Source organism: Belonocnema kinseyi, chromosome 10 (assembly GCF_010883055.1).
Source record: "Belonocnema kinseyi isolate 2016_QV_RU_SX_M_011 chromosome 10, B_treatae_v1, whole genome shotgun sequence".
NCBI lineage: Eukaryota > Metazoa > Arthropoda > Insecta > Hymenoptera > Cynipidae > Belonocnema > Belonocnema kinseyi.
In genome coordinates, this window is record NC_046666.1 from 44445964 (window position 1) to 44466837 (window position 20874).

The 20874-nt window shown below is 25.6% G+C and overlaps 1 protein-coding gene across 1 annotated transcript in view; it reads right to left on the minus strand.

The window, feature by feature from the left end:
* The window catches only part of LOC117181946 (solute carrier organic anion transporter family member 74D), a 52828-nt gene that overhangs the window by 10998 nt on the left and 20956 nt on the right, over window positions 1-20874 (minus strand). Inside the window, exons 3-6 of the mRNA XM_033374972.1 lie at window positions 19106-19528; window positions 10782-11017; window positions 4855-5137; window positions 1008-1203 (exon numbers count right to left, since the gene is read on the minus strand). Of these exons, the coding sequence (XP_033230863.1) occupies window positions 1008-1203; window positions 4855-5137; window positions 10782-11017; window positions 19106-19528 (1138 nt within the window). The remainder of the gene's footprint in view (window positions 1-1007; window positions 1204-4854; window positions 5138-10781; window positions 11018-19105; window positions 19529-20874) is intronic.

Genomic DNA, 20874 nt, shown 5'->3' on the forward strand with positions numbered 1-20874 from the left:
ATCGACTCGGGATACTTATAAGATACTACCATGATTTTTTCAGATTTTTTGGTCCAAAAATAAATTAGGCCAAAAATCGGCCTTACCGACCCTCCCCCTTTCTATAAAACAGTTGAATTTTCATTAAATGATTTTTTTACCAATTTTATTATTTTTCTGAAAATATGAATTTTTTTCACGAAAATATGAATTTTCCAAAAAAAAAAGTTCATTTTTAACCAAATAGAAAAAGTTTCTACCAAATAGTTTAATTTCAAACTCAAAGACGAGTTTTCTACAAAGGAATTAAATTTTCAAGCATGGATAAATTTTCATTCCAGACAGATGGAAAAACTCGACCAAATGATTGAATTTTGAAGACAAAGAGAAGAATTTTCTCCAAAGCAGTTACATTTTCAATCGTAAATATAAACTTGCCACAAAAAGTTAATTTTAAGCTAACTAATTGTACTTTTAACCCAAAAAGGCGAATTTTAAACAAAAACGAATTACTTTTTTACAAGATTTTTGAATTTTCAACAAAATAATTAAATTTTCAACAAATAATAGAATCTATAAGTAAAAAAAAATAATAATTTTCCACCAAAGAAATTAATTATCAACTAAAATCATGAATTTCTAATTAGAACAAGTAAAATTATTGGAATTTATTAGACCAGCAATGAATGTTTAATAAAATTTCGAATTTCAGGATAAAAGAACAATTTAAATTTTCCTTTATTGGGCTATAAATCTCTATGTGCCTGAAAATTATTTTCTGCCAATTTACTAATGAAATAAAAAATCTTTATAAAAACATGGCATACCATTTCTATTCAATTTTCAACTCGATAAGAATTTTAATTCAAAAAATATTCTGCAATATTATTTGGGTATAGTAAATTATATTGTTTCTATCAGAAAAAAAATTAGAAATTGAGTAATTTTCGTTAATGAATTCTTAGTTTATAATTTAATAATTTTCGTTAAAAACATTATTTACAAAATAAAAATGAATTTTAGCTTACTGCATCGAAGTAAGATCAATCCCTTGAATTGCAGTACCAGGACAACTCAAAAATAAGAAAGCTGCTTCGCCCAAAACGTAAGCTATTCCGATAATGACATTCCAACCGAGTAATTTTCTTGGTCCAGGTTTATATTTACTGATTACTACTCCTGATACTAAAAAGCCTACTGCCATACCTATCAAGGTAATTGGTCCTGTAACAAATAAAAATATTTTCACATGTTTAAAAACCATCCATGGGGAAATTTTGTAACTTTTTTACTTTCACTTCGCTCTTCCTGTTTTTTTTTTTTTTTTTTTTTTTTTTTTTTTGAAAATGTAATTGTCAAAACAATTTACAAAAAAAAAAACAACCACCATGAATTTCAGAAACGTGGAAGTGAGAGTGAAAAAGTTCAGAACATTCCTATAAAATTTCAGAATAATCTAAAAATGTCACGAACATAACAGAATATATTAAAAGGGTTAAAGAGTTCCAAAATTTGCATAGGATTAAAAATTTTTTTAAATGACACAAACATTAGAAAATTGTGAGCAAACTTTAGAAATAATAAAATTTTCCAGAAAATCCAAGAACATTCAGATCCAGAAAATCGCATAAGAGCTTATACATTCTGGAACATTCTAGAAACTTTTAAAATGTTCTATAGATGTCTAGAATATTCTATAACATTAGAGTACTCTAGATAAGTCACGGAAATTCCAGAATATTTTAGAACAGTCACGTTCATTCTACAATTTTGAGACAATTCTACTGTAAAAAAAGATGATCGACTATTCAAGAACATTTAAGAAAATTAATGAACTTCCAAGAAAAACTTAATTTGCATTCTAGAATTCTCTAAAAATATTCTGCAATGTTTGTTGGAGTACATGCATATTCAAGTGGAAATGAAAAATTTGTAATTAATTACAATAAGTGTAAAAATAATAATTTGCTAGATAAAGAATAAGTGCGCATTTTTTTATAATTACAATTTTTTATACTTAATGAAAATCTTTTGATATAAATAATTTACGATATTTTGTAAGTCGATTTAACAATTAAATCTGCTCTTAAAGGTTTAAAATTGGGAAATTTTGCTCTTATTATTATTATTATTATTTATAATACAACTGACTAAGCAAATATAAACTAAAATACAATTTTTATTTTATTAATTTTTTCTCTGATGTTAATTTGTATATGATATTTATTTTTATTAAATAAACACAATGTCTTAATTACCCCTATAATATTTAGTTTTTTGATATTTTTGCATTAAAACTTAAATTATATAAATTAATTTGAATAAAAAATAAATTAGTCTCATATTTTTCTGTTTATTTATTAAAATTATATGTTTAAAAATCATCATTTGTTTTAAAGGTTAAATATTATATTCCTAAAATTCCTGAAAAAGTTAAGAATAATTTTTGAGAATTTTAGATAGTTCAAATCAAAATTATGACAAAAAAGTTCATTTTCAATTAAATAGTTGAATTTTTAACCAGAAAACACAAATCCTCCACAAAAAATCCAATGCATAAACAGTATTTTAACCAACAAAGATTATCATTTTAAATAAAAAACAGTTTAATGAATCTAAAAAATGCCAGTTGCTAACAATAGTTACATTTCCAAACAACCGAAATTCATTTTGAACTAAAATAATGATTCTTTAACAAAAAAAAATGAATTTTTAACAAAAGAGTTCAACTTTTCAACAAGTAATTGAATTTTCAAGCTGAAAGAAATTAATTCTCAACGAAAAATGTAATAGTATCAAAAAAATGTTATCAACCAAACAGCAGACTTTCCAGCTAAAAAAAAGATACATTTTTAACCAAAAATAGAATATTTGTATTTTAAGTGCAAAAATGAATTTTTTATCAAAATAAACAAATTTTTAACAATATAGTTCAATTTTTATTTAAAGAAAAGATTTTTTGTTTAAAATAAAGAATCATGGACTAAAATAGACTAATTTTTAGAAAAGCAGTTAATTTTTCAATCAAAGAAATAAATTTTCAACTAAAATAATAAATCATAAACTAAAAAATAAGTATTTCGCAAAAAAGTTCAATTCATAACTAAAGGACGAATTGTGAGTAAGAATTTTTTGTAGGACCTACGGTCTTCATTAAATTACTTAGAATAAAAATATTAATAAATTATATTTGAATTGACGGTCGATGAAAGGATTGATTTGATTATTATTAAATCTACTTATTAAAGGACGAATTTTCTGAAAAATGGTTTAATATGCAACGAAAAAATATTTTTCAGTCAAATAAGAAATTAAAATTGCAACCAAATTATAATTTGTAGGGAAACATAATTTTTCATACAAAATAAAAATTTACAAGAAAAAAATACTTATGAAGACACCAGATATGGCGAAAAAATAGATTTTTTTTAAAGGATTGTAACAAATTTAAAGAAAAATTTGAATCTATTTTAAAGACATTTAGGACATCTAGAAATTTGAAAGAAATAAAATATGTTTAAGAAATTTTGGGAAATTTTCCAAAATTTTTTAATATTTGTAATTTTAAAACTTCTTAGATTTATAAATATCTTTAAAACTGGCTTGAATTGTTCCTAAAAGTTTCAAAAATCTTTCAAAAATAAATAAATTGTCTCTAAATCTTTCAAATTTTTCTTTGACAATTTTTGAAATATGTTGCTATCTTTTTAAATTTTCTTCAACAATTAATTTTTTTAAATAAAATATTATTTAAAATTTTTTCAAAAACCTTCAAAAAAATGTTAATATCTTGAAATCTTGATAGTCTACATAACGTTTAAAAAAAATTTTAATCTATTCAAATTTTAATTATTTTTTTATCATTTCAAAATTTCCAAGCCTTTTAAGTACCTTTTTAAGTTATTCAAATTCATTATATTTTTTCTAATTCTGAAAAAATAAAAAAAGGCCTTAAAATCTCGCATATTATTTTTTGAGGATTTTGGAGATATCTTAAAATCTATTTTAATCTTTTCAAATTTTTGCAGCAATTCTAGAATTTTCTTTTAATATCTTGAGACGTTTCAAAATTTTTAAAAAGCTGTAACATATTTTTTTTTCAAAATCTTATAAAATCTACATCAAATTCGAAATTTTAAGAAATCTTCTTAAAATGTGAATTATTTACCAATTTTTTCAAAAGTTTTAAGATTTCGAAATATTTTTTGAAATAATAAAGTTTTCTTAAAATTGTTTAAAATCCTGGAAAACGAAAAAAATATCTTAAAATCTTCCTTTTTTTCAAAATATTTTTAAATCTTGAAAAATATGAATTGATCTTTTGATTGAAACCCTAAATAATTTTCAATTTTTCAAAATAGCGTATATGAATTATTATCATTATTATTATTATTATTATTAAATAATGATATTTTAAATAATACATTTTTTTAATTATAAGGAGGTCCACATTCTAATTTTTCAGAATATTTTACACAAAATTATTGCACCAAACTACTGTATACTCATAATCTTGACATGAGAAAGATAAAGTGTAAAATTAAAAAAAAAAAATTCAGTTAACATGAATTTCTTTTGTGTCTTCTGTATCAAATCCATCAGACCATGAAATAACTTGGAACGCACAAAGTAAATAAAAAGTGTAATATCTATCAATGATACTGGTATTTTCCTAAGATAAATTGAAAGACAAATATTTATAATTACACGCATTTTTTATCATCAAAGATTAATGCTAAACTATTTAGATAAAACTCTTAATTCTAAATGTAGTCTTACATTCTCACCACTTCAGAATGCATATGATAAGAATTTTTGTAGATATTTCTCTTGAGATCAATGTGCCTATAAACGGTTTATAATCGATTCACGTACCTGATATAACTGAGCTACCTGCAGCTGACACTCCAAATAACACCTCCATATATTTCGACATAAATGTAATATAAACTGAAGCACCAAGAATATAAAAAACAGCACTCAAGTTGTTACAACTCAAAATTGGATTGAGCATCAAACGCTTCAAAGATGTGACAAAGTCCTTCATATTTGGGGTGTACTCAATTTCCAATTCTGGTTTTTTTGAATCTATGGTTGGTTTGGTATTGTTTTCAATTTTTGAGAGCGATAATCCATATTTCAATGGCTCCTCTCCTTCCTGAAAAATGTTTTATAATTTATTCTTACCAATATACAAAGGAAAGGGAGATTAAAAAACTGTAATAATTACACAGGAATCAGCTTACAAGCAGGAGAGAGTGGGGTATGATGTCAGTGTGGGGCATGATGTCAATAACAAAAAATGCCCGCGTTTGTTGACGTTCATATTAGTTTTTTGCCTAAAAAGCCTTTTATTGTTTGAAAAAATAGTGACATCATGAAATATTTGTTTTAAAATACGTGTCAAAATAGTTATTATGAAATTTTTTTTGGCGAAAATAGATGAAAAAGTCTTTGGCAAAAATTAAGTACTTAGAGGATATTTTAAAATACTTGAAACATGAAAATGTTAGATAGTAATTGGTGAAGTATTTCCTTGAAGTTCTGGTATCGTAAATTGTTTTTATAATCGTTCCAAATATATTAATATTGATAAAATCTTGCAAGATGTCATACGGGGCATGATGTCCAACAAAATTTGTGGAGATGGTAACAGTGCTTGATAACAAGTCGGTAATTTGGTCGGTAATTTGATCGGTAATGTAGAAAATCCAAGACTGTTCGTTATCTTGTGAATCTCGTAATTTTAATATAATTATACAGATAATGACGAAAATCGAAACTTGATTTGAAGCAATATTGAATAATAAGCCTCAGTGGCTCAGTTGGTTAGACACTCGAACTTCACCTCAGAGGTCCGGGGTTCAATCCCTGAGCCGGTACCTCTGGAAATTTTTCAATGTATAACCAGGCTTTGTCCAATATGTCTGGGCAAGAAGACTGCTCTCATCAGATCACTTGATTGCATTATAAAAATGCGCCCGGACTGATGATATATACCGGGACCGCCCCGTGCAAAATGATCAAATAAAAATCCAACAAATATACTACAAATATAAAAATTATCGTTATAAAGTTTGTAAATGTATTTCCATTCCTATTTACAATTCTCTATTAAAATATAATTAAAAGGATTCTCTTTACTTAAGCGCGCAACTTTATTTTGTAGTCTTTTGAAGGAGACTAGCATCGAAACTTTGAGGTTATAAACTATAAATGTGATTTCGAACATTATTGATCCATGCTTATTTTGAATTTTCGCGCCTTTTGTACCTGTCGGTAAGCAAGATTACTGCTTAAGGTAATTGCACATATTTAGTCAGTAATATAAGGAACACCATGCCCCATGGAATGGGGTGCGCTGACCGCCATGCAAGACCAACGAATTGATTAAATATAAAATAATGACGTAGTTAAAAACAATCTTGAGTAATGAAATATTTAATCAGATAGTTTGAGCTTCTCACCAAACTTTTTTTATTTCCACTTTTTTTTATTTCCTAACTTATTTTTACATGAAGCGCAACATTGAGTTGGAAATTTGGAATAATAAATAAGAAGCACTAAGAAAGGTGGCTCTGTTCCTAAAGTTTTATAATTATAAAACAATTTTTTTTGTGAATAACTTTTTTTTCTTGTTCCATAATTATTAAAATGAAGGACCAGAGCCACCTTACTTCGTGCTTCTTATTTATTATTCTAAATTTTCCACTCGATGTGGCGCTTTTTGTGAAAATAAGTAAGGAAATAAAAAAAAGTATCGGTAAGGCAAAAATCTGGTCACGTGACCCACCCGTGACATGGCCTTAAGACAGATCACAGAAAAAAGTTTGATAGTAAGGAAAAAAGTATTCTGTGCATTTATTGACCTAGGAAACCCGTTTGAAAAAGTGGATAGAAATAAATGTTGGGTAGTCCTGGAAGAATACTGGTTTAAAAGCAAAATTTTGTATCATTGATTTTTATTTCTAAATTATGAAAAAATTGATCTCAACCTCCGCTGGGATCTGAACCCAGATTTTTCAGATTTCCGATTTGATGCTCTTATCCATTAAGCTACGCAGAGAAGAAAATGATCTCTTCGCAACTCCCACAATTTGAATTTTGACGTAATTCATTATAAATTAAGATTAATTTTTCAAACAGTGGAATGTCTTTTTTTAATTAATTTAAGTTTAAGTATCATTTTAAGTAGTTTTGACCAGATGAAATGTATTAAGTAATTTGATTCAAATTGTTTTTTTCTACTAACCTAAACTAAATATTTTATTATTATTATTTTTATTTAAAAAATTGTAAAGAAATTTTCCTTAAGCTCCACTGGAATCCGAACTGAACTATAACACAAAAAAACTTCAAAACAATTAAATAAAAAAATATTAAACATTCGAATATTTGAAAAAATAATCTTACGAGTATAAGAAATTACGTCGGAATTCGACTTTAGGATAGGGGTTGTGAAGAAATTAATCTCGTCTATCTGTAGCTTAGTGAGTAAGAGCACCAGACCGGTAATCTGGAAGACCTGGGTTCGGATCCCAGCGGAGCTTGAGGGCAAATTTTTCACAATTTAGAAATCGAAATCATTATTAGAGAATATCAATTTTAAAGCAGTTGAAATAATCCTATAAATATCAAATTATCCATAGATTACGTTACCAAATCGAGGGGAGGGGGGTGCTACAAAAATCTACGGTTGTTAACAGGGTTTCGAGATTATTTTCTTTCGTTAAAAATTTAACTATTCCATTTAAAAAAAAAAAGAACCTTCTTGGTAAAAAAATATCTTTCGGGTTGAAATCTTTTGTGGAAAATTCATTTTTTTAATAAAGATTCGTAATTTGATTTAAAAATTGATCACTTTGGTTGAAAATGTAAATATTGTGATGAAAATTCATTTTTTTTTGTTAACAATTTTTTGTTCATACATGGTATTTTTAATTGAAAATCTATCTTTTTTAGTTGAAAATTCAATAATTTAACTGAAAATTCATGTATTTTGTTTAAAATTTGTTTTTTTCCGGTAGAAATTTAATCTTTATTCCTTTTTGGTTGAAAATTCAATTTTTAAGTTAACAATCAATCTGTTTTTGTTAAAGATTCAACCCCTACCCCCCTGCACCCTAAATTCAGTGGCAATCATTTCTAGGAATAAACTCTGACTCCATAATTCCAAGTTCCAGTGTACTTGATTAAAATATTAACTAGTTTTTGAAAAATTGCTGTAATTGATGCATCGTTTTAATTAAAAATTGAGCTGTTTTTTGAAAGTTTCGTCTGTTTAGCTTGACAATTCAACAATTTGATAGAAAAAAGATATTTGGTTGAAAGTTAACTTTTTTGTTGTAAATTTAAATTTTTGGTTGTAAATTTAACTATTTGGTTAAAACTTCACCTTTTTAATTGAATTCGACAGATTAAAAATTATTTTCTTTTTAAATTAAATTTTTTAACTCAAAATTTTCGCTATTCCATCTTTTATTCAAAAATATTTATTAGTTGAAAATTCAATTATATCGTTAAAATTCATCTATATTAATTTAAAATTCGCCCATTTCTTTAAGGATTACACAATTTTGTTAAAAATTTGTCTTTTGGTTCGAAATTCATAATTTTTGGTAGACAAAGTCATTTTTCTAAGTTGAAAATGAAATTTTTTGAAGATTAAACTTTTCAGTCAGAAAATTTCACTGTCTTCTAAAAAATTCGTCCTTTTGGCTTGAAAATTCAACTGCATCTGGCTACATTTTTTATTGAAATTAATTTTTAATTAAACTACTTTTTAAAAAATGGATTAATCATTATAGATGAAAATTCATCTGCTTTGTAGAAAATTCGTCTATTTTGGTTGATAATACAACAACTCGGTAATCAGTACAAGATTAAATAGGTTGGAAATTCGTTTTGTTTTAAAATTAATTCTTTAAACAGAAAAATTTGTACATTTCATTTTTGGTGAAAAAAATCTTTTTTAGATCAAAATTCATTTGGTTTAAAATTCATCTTTTCTGATTAAAACTTTATCTATTTCTTTGATGATTCAACTATTTTTATATTATCTTTTTTGGTACAAAATTCAATGGTTCTGTTAAAAATTTGTCCTTTTGATTTGAAAATTCATCTTTTATGGTAGAAAAAAGTCATTTTTCTCGTTTTCGTTAAAAATTAATTTTGTTATTGTTTAAAAGTGTTGCAAATTGAGATCAATATGCAATCCAATATGAAACACTTGAAATGACTAAAAACCCAAAGCGAAGTTAAAAATTTCAGTAAAAAAGCCCGCCACTTTTTATCATTGCTTAAAGCAAATATTATTAAAAATAAAAATAAATTGTTTACACAATTGTTTCTTAAACTTGAATTGATTGTACCTCACTCTAAGTAAAAAGTTAACGAAAAGTAGAACATTTCTAAAAAAGCCTTGAATATTTAGAATTACTATATCAGAAGATAGTTATAAATAATAATAATTTGTTTAAACAATTATGTTTGCTAAACCTGATTATTTTTAACTCGCTCTAAGTGAGAAGTGGATAAAAAGTTTATTATTTTAGAAGAAACCGCAATTTTTTTGCATTTTTTAAAGAAAATATTATTAAAAATAAAAATAAATTGTTAAAAAATTTATTGTCGTTTACTCGACTGAATCTCACTATATTATTATTATTTATTATTATTATTATCTCACTATAATTAAAAAGTGGACATAACGTGAAAAATACGAGACAAGACGAAAGCTTTCTAGAACTATTCTAAGAGAATATTATTATGAATAATAATAACTTGTTTAAATAATGATTACTGTTAAATTTCATTGATTTTTAACTTTTTCTGACTGAAAATTTGGAAATAATTTGAAATATTCGTAAAACTTCGACTTTATAACTCTTTTCTAAAATAAAATTTCTAAAAACAATAATAAATTGTTTAAATAATATGTATAAACATCTAATTACCAAAAGAAAGAATTTTTTTATTTATTAGAAACAATTTTTATTTTAAAAACTGCAACGAAATAAAAATTATTGCGAGAAATTCGCAAAACCTAGTTGTTCGCTCATGGGTTTTTTGGGTCCCTATAAAAAATAATTATGGTGCTGATATTTAAAAATTAATTATTTATTTGTATTTCGTAGCTACTTCTTAAGGGAAATGTTCAGTTTTAACTCATTTCAACTAATATTGACAATTTGGAATAAAATTGATAAAAACGTCTTCTTATGGGAAATACGTGTTAAACTTCATGGGGCTTGCGGAAATTTTAAATAAAATTTTTAATGCATTTATTTTTTGTTGATTCGAAAAAATTTAGGTTTAATATGCATGCAAACTTTATAACCAAATTTCAAATGCATTTTTGTACAAACCTATTACGAATTTTATTGTATTCTAGATGTTTTTTAAGGATCTTTCTGTTAAGATAAAGATGTATTCATCCGACCCACTGATTAGAAATTAGAAATTATCGTTTAGGTCACAAGGATGAAAGGTGGATTATCTTAACTCATCTGTGACTCAATAATTGCTCACAAGGCATAGAAGTGTTGTCTCTTTGTGCAAAATATGAACTATTATTAATTATTAATTAACGTTTAACTATTATATTTATTTTTTTTTATAATACTAGACCACTTAAGTCCTCGGCTGCATCAGACTTTATTAGAATACTCGCATTTGCCCGTATGTTTGGCCAGGGGAGAAGAAAACTGCAGAAAACCACCTCCAGAGTTTAGCCGGTTTTTAGACAGTCAAGTTTGAAGGCACACAATGAACCCTACTCATTTAGAAAACGATTGTAATACCTTTTGAACAGATGTGGCTGGTTTTGGCAAATGACGTGGGAACATAGCAATAAAAACTGCAAACATTCCCATAGTTGTGCCAAGAATGAGCCAACCAATCCACCATGCTCCCAACCATCGGGGATCATCTTTACGAATAACAGGATGCAAAGTAGGATCGATGTATAAACTTAAACAGGCATATCCTAATACGAATCCTACTACTGGTCCCAAAGTTCTTAGAAAAAACGTCAGACCTGAAAAATAATTTTTTTGAATTTAATTAAGAATCATTTTTTGTTTATCACACGGTTCCGTGGAAATTATTTCAACCCAAAGGAAAAACGTGAAAAAATATATTCGTCCTTCACTCCGCTGGGAATCGAACCAAAGGTCTACCGATTGCCGGTCGGGTGCTCTTACCACTAAGCTACTAGAGAGATCGAAAGAAGAATCTTTTTTCAGATATATGCCAAACGACAAGATTTTCTGTAATATGAGTCATGAGATTTAAGAAATTTTTTTATTTTGTGTCTGGAATAACTATTGCTCATTTTTATTTGTTTTGTGTAAATTATTGTAAATTAGTGTAAATTTATTATATGTGGCAACTATTTTTGGGTAAGAAACAAAATCTTCGTTGGAAGCGTTTTAAAAATTAAAAAAATTATTTTTTATTTAGTTATAAATTCCTTTTTTCTTATTTCTTATTCTTCATATAATTATTTGAAGTAAAAAAACCAGGAATTTAATCATACCCAAATATTTTTTAGAATAAAAACTTTTTTTCATAAACTAAAGAACTTTTTTTTAATAAAAAAATATATCTTCAGAAAAATCGATTGATAACATTTATCTCTCCTAATTGATTTTGCGGTATAAAATAGTGAAAATCGAATTTCATAAAATCAATAAATCTAGTTTCTCGACAAAAATGAGATTAGAACGCTTATTTTTCGAGAAAAACTAGGTATTTAGATTTTTTGAAAATAAAAATTGATTTTTTCAAAAACGGCTCCAACGAAAAAATTGTTATTCAAAAATAGTTTTAAGACATCCCATCTACAAAATCAAAATTCTTGGTGTTTGCTCCTTTGGGTTGAAGTAATTCAAAAATTTCCTGATTTTTCCCTGTCTTATTTTTACATTTTCTCTGACCATTATTAAGAAAATGAAAAATTCAATAAAAGTGACTATTGTGCATTATTAATGTGACTAATGTTCTTTTGAATTTCAAATTTGATAAAATTTTTAAAAAAATTTATTTAAAATTTTTTAATTTGATCAAATTCATAAGAATACCTGATGAATTTGAATGGATTTAGGATAAAATAATGAGACTTTAAAACAAAGAATTAATAAAATGAGTAGGAATTAAAAATTAGATTAAAAGGCTGCAGGAAATATTTTTAAAAAATTCAAAAATTCAAATGAATTCACACAAATATTTGAAATTCTCTTCAGATTTTTGTAACCCTACGAAATCCCTCACCTCTTGTAAATAAAATTTTTTTAAACCATTAAAGTATTATAGAATCCAGTGAAATTCTATGAAATCTAATGATATTTCCTGAATTTTTGAAAAATTTATAAAAAGACCCCGAGAGCTTTCAAAACCCCTCCAAATAATTAAGATCAGCAAAAATCTCATAAAATTCTTTTGACTAATTTAAAATTCTCTAAAATATTTAATTTCCTTTGAAATATTTCGCAATCCCTTGAAACTTTTGAACTTTTGAACTTTTGAAAGCTCTTGAAAATGCCTTGAATTAATTTGAAATGCTCTGAAATATTTTAAATCCTTTAAAATACCCTCAAAACATAAATTAATAAAAAATTCCTTTGAAACCTTGTTGAATACCATAATTATTTCTAATCTTTTAAAATCTATTGTAATTTTTTTTAACTGTTGACAATTCCTTGGAATAAAAAAAAAAAGAATCCAAAAATATCCTAAGATATCTCGATCCTATAAAATCTTTTGAGATCACTTAAAATGTTCCTAAATATTTTTAAAAACTTTTTGTTTATTTTTTGTAATCTCATAAAATTATTAAAATCCTTGGAAATTCATTTAGTCTCAAACAGTCCTTGAAATCTTTTAAAACCCGTGAAATATTTACACGCTATGAAATCCTTTTAAATTATTGAAATCAATTTAACATTCCTTAGAATATTTGTTAATCCGCTAAAATATTACAAATCCTTGGAAATCTCTTGAAATCCTGATGAATAACTTTGGAATTCTTTGTACTTTTTTAATATATTCTAAAATATTTCATGTCCTTTGAAATCTATTTAAATTATTGAAATCAGCTGAAAATTCCTTAAAGTATTTAAAAATAGCATCATTTATTTCAATTCCTATGACATTTTTTGAAATCCCTTACAATTTTTTGAAGCTGCTGAAAAATTCTTGGAATTTAAGAAAATGCAAATCCTTTGAAAGCCCTTGAAACTTTTTAGAGCTTTTAAAAATACCTTAACTTTTTTTAAAAATCTAAAATCTTTAAAATTTTTTAGAATTTCTTCAAATTATTGAAATTTTTGTAAATACCCTATAATTGTAAAATTCATTGAAATCCCTTTGAATTATTAAAAAAAAATGAAAATTCCCTGGAATATTAAAAACTTCTCTAGAATATTTCAAATCCTTAAAAATCCCTTGAAATTTTTGTTTCATCTTTTAAAAATTTCTTGGAATCTTTTAAAATGCCTTAAAATATTTATATTGTAGGGCTTGGAATTAAAAATATATATACCTATTACTATAATTTCTTAAATTTTTTGTAAATGTTCAGGGTATTTTAAAAGATTTCAAACAATTTTTCAGAGATTTCAATAATTTGAAGGGATTATAAAAATCTTAGGGTATTTTGAAAATTCTCTCAGAATTTTCAAGAGATTCAAATTTTTGAAGGGATTTGAAAATGGAATCTTGGGATCTATTAAAACATTCTAAGATTCTTTAAAATCTTTGGAAATATCTTAAAATATTTCAAAATTTTTGAAATTCTACAAAATCCCTTAATTCTTGTAAATAAAAAATAAATAAAAATGGTAAAACTCTTTAATATCCCTTCAAATAATTCAAATCATTTAAACATTTCTTGGAATCTTGAAAAATATCCTAAAACCTTATAAGTCCTATGAAATCTTTCTGTTGCTTCTGATATTTTTAAAGAACCCATGAAAAGTTTTTTAAATCCTTTAAAATAATTCAAATCTTTGGAAATTCCTTTTAAAGTTATAATACAGTTCAAAATGATCTGGAGTATTTTTAAATACCATAAAACATTGAAAATACTTTCAAATCTCTAATCGTTTCAAATCTGATGGAATCCCTTATAAGTTATTAAATCTGTTTAAAATTCTTTGCATCTTACAAAAAAAAAAATTTAATCCTTTGGAATACTTTTAAATTATTAAAATCTATTCAAACATATTTCGAATCTTCTAAATAACTTAAAATAATTTAAATCCCTGGAAATATTTTTAAATCCTTTCAAAAATGTAAACCTCTTCAAAATTTCTTGAAATTTTTTTAAATACTCTAAGATCTTTAAAATCCCTTGAAATTATTGCAATCTCAGAAAAATGTTTTGAAATCTTTTAAAATACCCTGAACATTTAAAAAGAATTTAGGAAAATTTAATAATAGGTATATTTTTATTTTGAAAAGTGCCCATAGTGAATTTATCTTAAAAAATATTAAAAAGTAATTTGAGAAAAAACAGTAACTAAAAGCGATTTTTTTCTAAGTCCCTGACTTTTCTCTAACTTTCCACAACCAAACAAAAATCTCTAGCATTTCTGGAAGTGTTTTTTTGCAAATCTATTAAAATTTATCCTCTATCCTCAATTTTTCCATCGCAAAATAAAATAGTTATAAATAATCAAATCTGATAAAATCAAAGCCACAAGTATCGATAATCGTCCTCTAGACAAAGGACAATATGAAGTAAACAATTTTACAAAAGAAATTGACATTATCGATTGCTTAATCGGTCATCGATCAACTTGGATAAGATACGAGGGGCTGCACTGTCAGAACTATGTACAAGTTTTATGTTTGAATTGCAAACATAGAACTTGAATGCAATCAATTTTCTGTATAAAAAACAGTTCTATTTCCTGGTTAAATAATTTATTTTCACTACAAAAATTACCTGCTAGGCACGTTTTGAAGATAAATATTAGACCTGATTATAAGGTTCAATATAATACAGACTCTTAATTTAAATCAGCCAATATTGAAACTGATTAAATTAATCAAGTTTCTTTGAAAAATAAGTAATTTCTTGTGAAAAAATAGACGCTTTAACAGGTGAATCAGTCACTTAAAAAGCTGACTATAAGCCAATAGAAGTGACTCATTTGTCGGCTCTAAAAAATGTTCAAATTATTTCTTACTTTATATTTGTCAATAAATTTCAATAAATTTTGTTTTTCTCGTACAATTTTAAAAAATGTAGGGTAATCGATTGAAGTCTCAAAAATTTTTTTGAGACTTCAAAAAAAAAAATGACTAAATTTTAATTAATTTCTTTAAACTATTGACTCAAATGTTCCTTTTTTTATTTGACTGAAAATTGATCTGTTTGACTATTTAAACTACCATCAACTCAGGTTTAAGAACCTTTGAAAAAGGTACGCATGTGTACTGAAACGTCAGGAAGTTTTGAAAGGAGTTTTTTCTATTAAATAAATATCTGAGTTTCGAAGAACATGCTTTTTTTGACTCATATTTATTTTTTCGATTTACGATTGGACCGTAAGACATAACGAATTTGAAATCTACGATTTGAAATCAATCAATAAATTTCAACCATTTTAATAAGTAACTCCAATTAATCACAAATGTGTTTATTCAAAATTAGTAATTCGGCCAGTAAATGTTACTGATTAGATAAATTCATCTTTATTGGGAAAAAATAAAATTTCTTGGTTCGAAATTCCACGATCATATTTTTTTCAGAATTTATCTTTTTTTATTGTAAATTAAGCTACCTGGTTAATAGTTAAACTAATTTGTTTAAACTTTATTTTTTGGGTTGAAGCTTCATCATTTTATTTTAAAACTTCTTTCCTTTGGTTAAAAATTTAACTATTTTGTTCAAAATTGGTTTTTTGTGATATGAAGATTAATTTTTTAAGTGCAAAATGTATTCCATTTTTTGTTGAAAATGTGTATTTTTTAGTATAACATTGAACTATTTGGATGCAAAATTTATTTTGATTTACATTCGTCATTTTTGTCAGAAAATAAATCTACTTTGTTGAAAATGTATTATTTTGTTCAAAGATACGTCTCTTTTGTGGAAAACTTTCATTTTTTTTAATTTATGTATTTGGTTAAAAATTTGTCTCTTTTTATTTGTTTCAAATTTAACTAGTTTATTCAAAGTTGAACTTTTTTGTAGAAAATTCATTCTTTTAAGTAATGATTCATTACCTTATTTCAAATTTCCTCTGTTCAGTTTAAAATTTATCTACTTCGTTAAATTTTTTTTTCGTGGAAGATTGTTATATTTTGTTAAAAATTTGACTTTTTTCATACAAAATTAATCTTTTCGGTAGAAAATTCGTCTTTTTTGGTTTGAAATTTTATTATTTTCTTTAAGCTGACTTTTCTGGCATGAAAATGAATAATCTGACTTACAAATTAAAAAATTTTATCTATGGATTGGAATTTAACTTCTGCGGTTAAAAATTCAACTATTTTTTTGCGGATTCAACTATTTTATTGAAAAATTCATTTTTTATGGAATTCCACTGTTTTTTATATGAATTGTTTTTTATTTAAAAGTAGAATATTTTTGGCTTGAAGCATCAACTAATACATTCTTCTTTGAGAATTAGTGGATTTTGATTTGTAATATCAACTTTTTTATTTTAAAGTAAATTTTGGTAATTGCAAATTTAATTATACAAGTTTCTGTTGAAAATTCATCTGTTTTTGTTCAGAATTCGTATTCTTGGTAGAAAATAAAATTTTTTGTTGAAAATTAATAATTTTTTTTTTTAATTTTCAACTACGTAGTTAAAAATTAAACTACGTTGTCATCAATTAATTCTTCTCGTTAAATATTTATTATTGTATTCAAGAATTCATCTCTTTGGTGGTTAATTGAGTTGAACTATTTTGTTAAAAATTCTTTTTTTTCTAATTAGTCATTTTCAGTTAAAAAAATTACTTTTTGGTTGAAAATTCTTGTATTTTCTTTAACATTTTTTTTAGAAAATCATTTCAATTCGAAATTCATCTCTTTGGTGAATATTTAACTAATTTGTATTTTTGTATTTTTGTATTTTTGTATTTTTGTATTTTTGTATTTTTGTATTTTTTTATTTTTGTATTTTTGTATTTTGCAAATTAAACTATTGGTTAGAAAATTCATGTATTTGGTTTAAAAATCGTATTTTTTGTAGAAAATCAATCTACTTGACTGAAATTTCATTTTTTCTTTTATTTCAAAATTGAAATACTCAATTGAAAACTAAAAAACCTGTTTTGTGGATAATTGAACTACTTTTTTCAAAATTGTATTTTTATTTAAATTAATCTTCTTCGGTTGACAACTTAACTTTTTGTTTTAAAATTCTTTTATTTTGTTAAATATATTTTTTTGTAGAAGATTCAGCTACTTGATTGAAAGTAAGCCACTTTGTTAAATAAAAATTTTCGGGGATTCATCATTTAAATTAAAAGTGTATTTCTTTCATGATCATTTAACTGTTTTGTGAAGAACACCTTTTTTGTCTTAAAAATTAATGATGTTTTTCAAAAAAGGAACTATTATATTTTGGTGGGAAAGTGATCTTTTTAGTTGAAAATTCAACTATAGGGTGGAAAATTCATGTATTGTCTTGAAAATTCGCCTTTTTGGTAAAAAATCAATCTTTTAGGCTGAAAATTCATTTTTTTTTTAATTTAACTTCTTGGTTAAAAATTGAACAAGTTTGTTAACAGTTAATTTTCTAAGTTGAATATTTATGATTGAATTTTAAATTTTACCTGTTTTGTGGATAATTGAACTATTTAATTCTAAAACTTTTTTTAAATTAATTTTATTAAGTTAAAAATGTAACTCGGTGAAAATTGAACTATTTTCTTCCAAATTATTTTTTTTGGTCTTGAAAATTAATGTTGTTATTTCATAATTGAACTATTATATTTCTGGTTTTAAAACTGATCTTTTTTATTTGCAAATTCAAATAATTGGTGTAAAATTCAACTATTTTCTTGAATATTATAATTCTTTTTTGGTAAAACATTAATCTTCTTCGTCGAAAATTCATGTATTTTGTTGAAAATTTGTATTTTTTGTTTTAAAATTTTTGTATTTTTCTAAATTAGTTTTAAGAAAATCAATGTTCTTGATCGAAAATTAATCTTTTTGGATGAAAGTTCAACTCCTTGGTAAAAAGTTTAACAACTTTATCAAACATCCGTTTTGTATCATTAAAATTGAATTTGTTAATTAACAATTCAACCATTCAATTTTTTATTAAAATTTACCTCTTTTTGTTAAACATTTAACGAATTTAATTCAATTTTTCTTTATTGACTCCCAGTAGCTTTGACTAAATTAAAAAGTCACTTCCGACTGATTTGTTAGTCGTTAAATTCTTATTATTTTAATCAATCAACATTGACTTGGAATCATTCACTTTTGTCTTATTCAAATTTAGAGTGAGACAAAACACAATAAAGTCCTTCTAACACGGTCATTCCCCCAAACAAGCGAATTATCAATTCAAGTGAAAAAAAAAACGTTTAAATATCCAGATGCCCAAATTTCAAGGTTGTATCTATGAAAACCCAAATAAAAAGGTGCTAACTCGTGCGGCAATCTATTGAGGCTTTAAAATCTCATATAAAGTGTCCTCTGATCATCAGCGTCCTAGCACCTTTTTATGGGAGCGTGCATTAATTTTGAGGGATTTCTAAGAGATGGCGTTCCGTGTATTATGTCGCATGGAGGCATATAGCTACTATACGGATCTCAAAGCCCTATCTATGACTCATAGTCTACCTAAGCAACGATTCACTTCTTATGAGGATGCGAAAAAATGAGTCGATTCGTGGGTAGCTTCAAAAGACGAGACATTTTTCCGACGTGGTATACATATGCTGCCAGAAAGATGGTAGAAAGTAGTGGCTAGCGATGAAAAATAATTTAATTGATCAACTGGTAAACACTCTTTTTTAAATAAACCCTTAATTTCGTAGAAAAATCCCTCAAAATGAATGCACGCTCCCAAAATATGGTTCCTTCGATATAGAACCTTTTCTTCTAGACAAGTCTAAATATGAATAAAAAATCTCTTTGAAAACCTACCCAGTAACATTGGTGTGTTCTTTTTCTTAGTATTATCATCCAAATATGGTTGACCAAGCCCATAGTAAAGAGTCGTACCAATTCCTAAAATAAATTGTGATAAAAAGACAAGCAGCCTTGGAAGGAAGCTGATATCCTGCAAGGATTCTTCATCACAACGAGGAGTATATTTTCTTTCGGAACAAGTTGGAAGGTCTTCTGTCACTGTTGCATTCAGTAAATTTTGATCGAGGTATTCTTGCGTCAAGGCTAAAGCATCCTTTCCAGGACCATAGATAAAATGTGGAAGCGAGAGGACTATACAGGATAATGCACTTAGAGCAACGCCAACAGCAATCCATCTAGGTCGATGACCAGATCCTCCATAGTATGTTAAAACTAGTGATAAAATTTGTGATATCTCATTCCCTGAAAGAATGATTCCTGAAACAGAATGACAAAGCGTTAGTTTTAATTTATCTTTGATGAAGTGATAAAACTGGAAATTATGAAAAGAGAGGTTTGCGGGAACACTGGAGTGTTGAAAAGAATGATGAAGTGGTTTTATGACAAGAATCTATAGTTTCTTATCTGAAAAAAAATCTTCTACTTCGCTCCGCTCGAAATCGAAACACAGAATTTCCGATTTCCGGTCGGGTGCTTTTCCCTTAAGTTACCAGAGATCAAAAGAAGAATCCTTTTTCAAAAATACGAGAATTATTTTGCCGGGTGTGACTTGTCAAATTTTGCAAGGAATTTGTACTATCGTCAGAGAATAACAGAAATTCTTTGCGTCTTTTCAGACTAGATGAAACTACGCATTAAACTTTTTTTTTAATTAATTTTTTTCTGAAAAAAGATCTCCTTCGCTCGGCTTCAGAAAAAATGTAGTTGATAAAAAAAAATAGCTAAAATTGATTCATAGCTCCATCCAGTCTGCAAAGACGTTAAGAATTTTTGTTATTCTCTGTTGATAATACAGATTCCTTGGAGAAATTATAAATCAATTTGCGCAAAATTTTATCATTTCGTGCTTTTGTTTGTAGAAAAAAAAAATAAGTAATAAAAAAAAAGAACATTAGCAGCATCCGGTTATGAAAACTGGTTAGATTTTATCGCACTGCTCTTATTTTAATAAGACTTTCCTCATTTTATAATTTAAAAATCCAAAAAACGAAGATGATAATTCGTAAAATAGATTCATTTTCTACCAAAATATTTAAATTTTACAGTACAATGAAAAATAGATTTGAAACAAAATAGTTACATTTTCAACCAAAGAGATGAATTTTAAACTAAGTTCGTGAATTTTTAATGAAACAACTGGTTTTTTAAGAAAGTACTTCAACTTCCAACCATGTAGTTAGATTTTCAATGAAAAATGCTAATTTTTAACAAAAAAGTTAATTTTCAACAAAGAAGTTCATTTTCAACAAAAATGTTCATTTTCAAACAAATCTTTTCATCCTTTAACAAAATAGCTAAACCTACACAAAGTTTAATGTGCTAACAAAATAGTTAAATTTTTAACAAATACATAAATTTTCAACCAAAATATATGAATTTTCAAAAAAAATGTCTTTTAACAGCTATCAAATAAGGATGGAGTTAACTAAATTAATCTAAAATAAAATTATTTAGTTGTAAACTTGTTCAAATTAAAATGTTACTGAATAAAAAAATTCTCACTTTAGCAAACATATTTTTTGAATAAAATTATTTATTTCGCATGTAAGTACTTGTTTATATTTTCCATTTATTTTGCAATACCGTGGAACATGGTTTTTAAT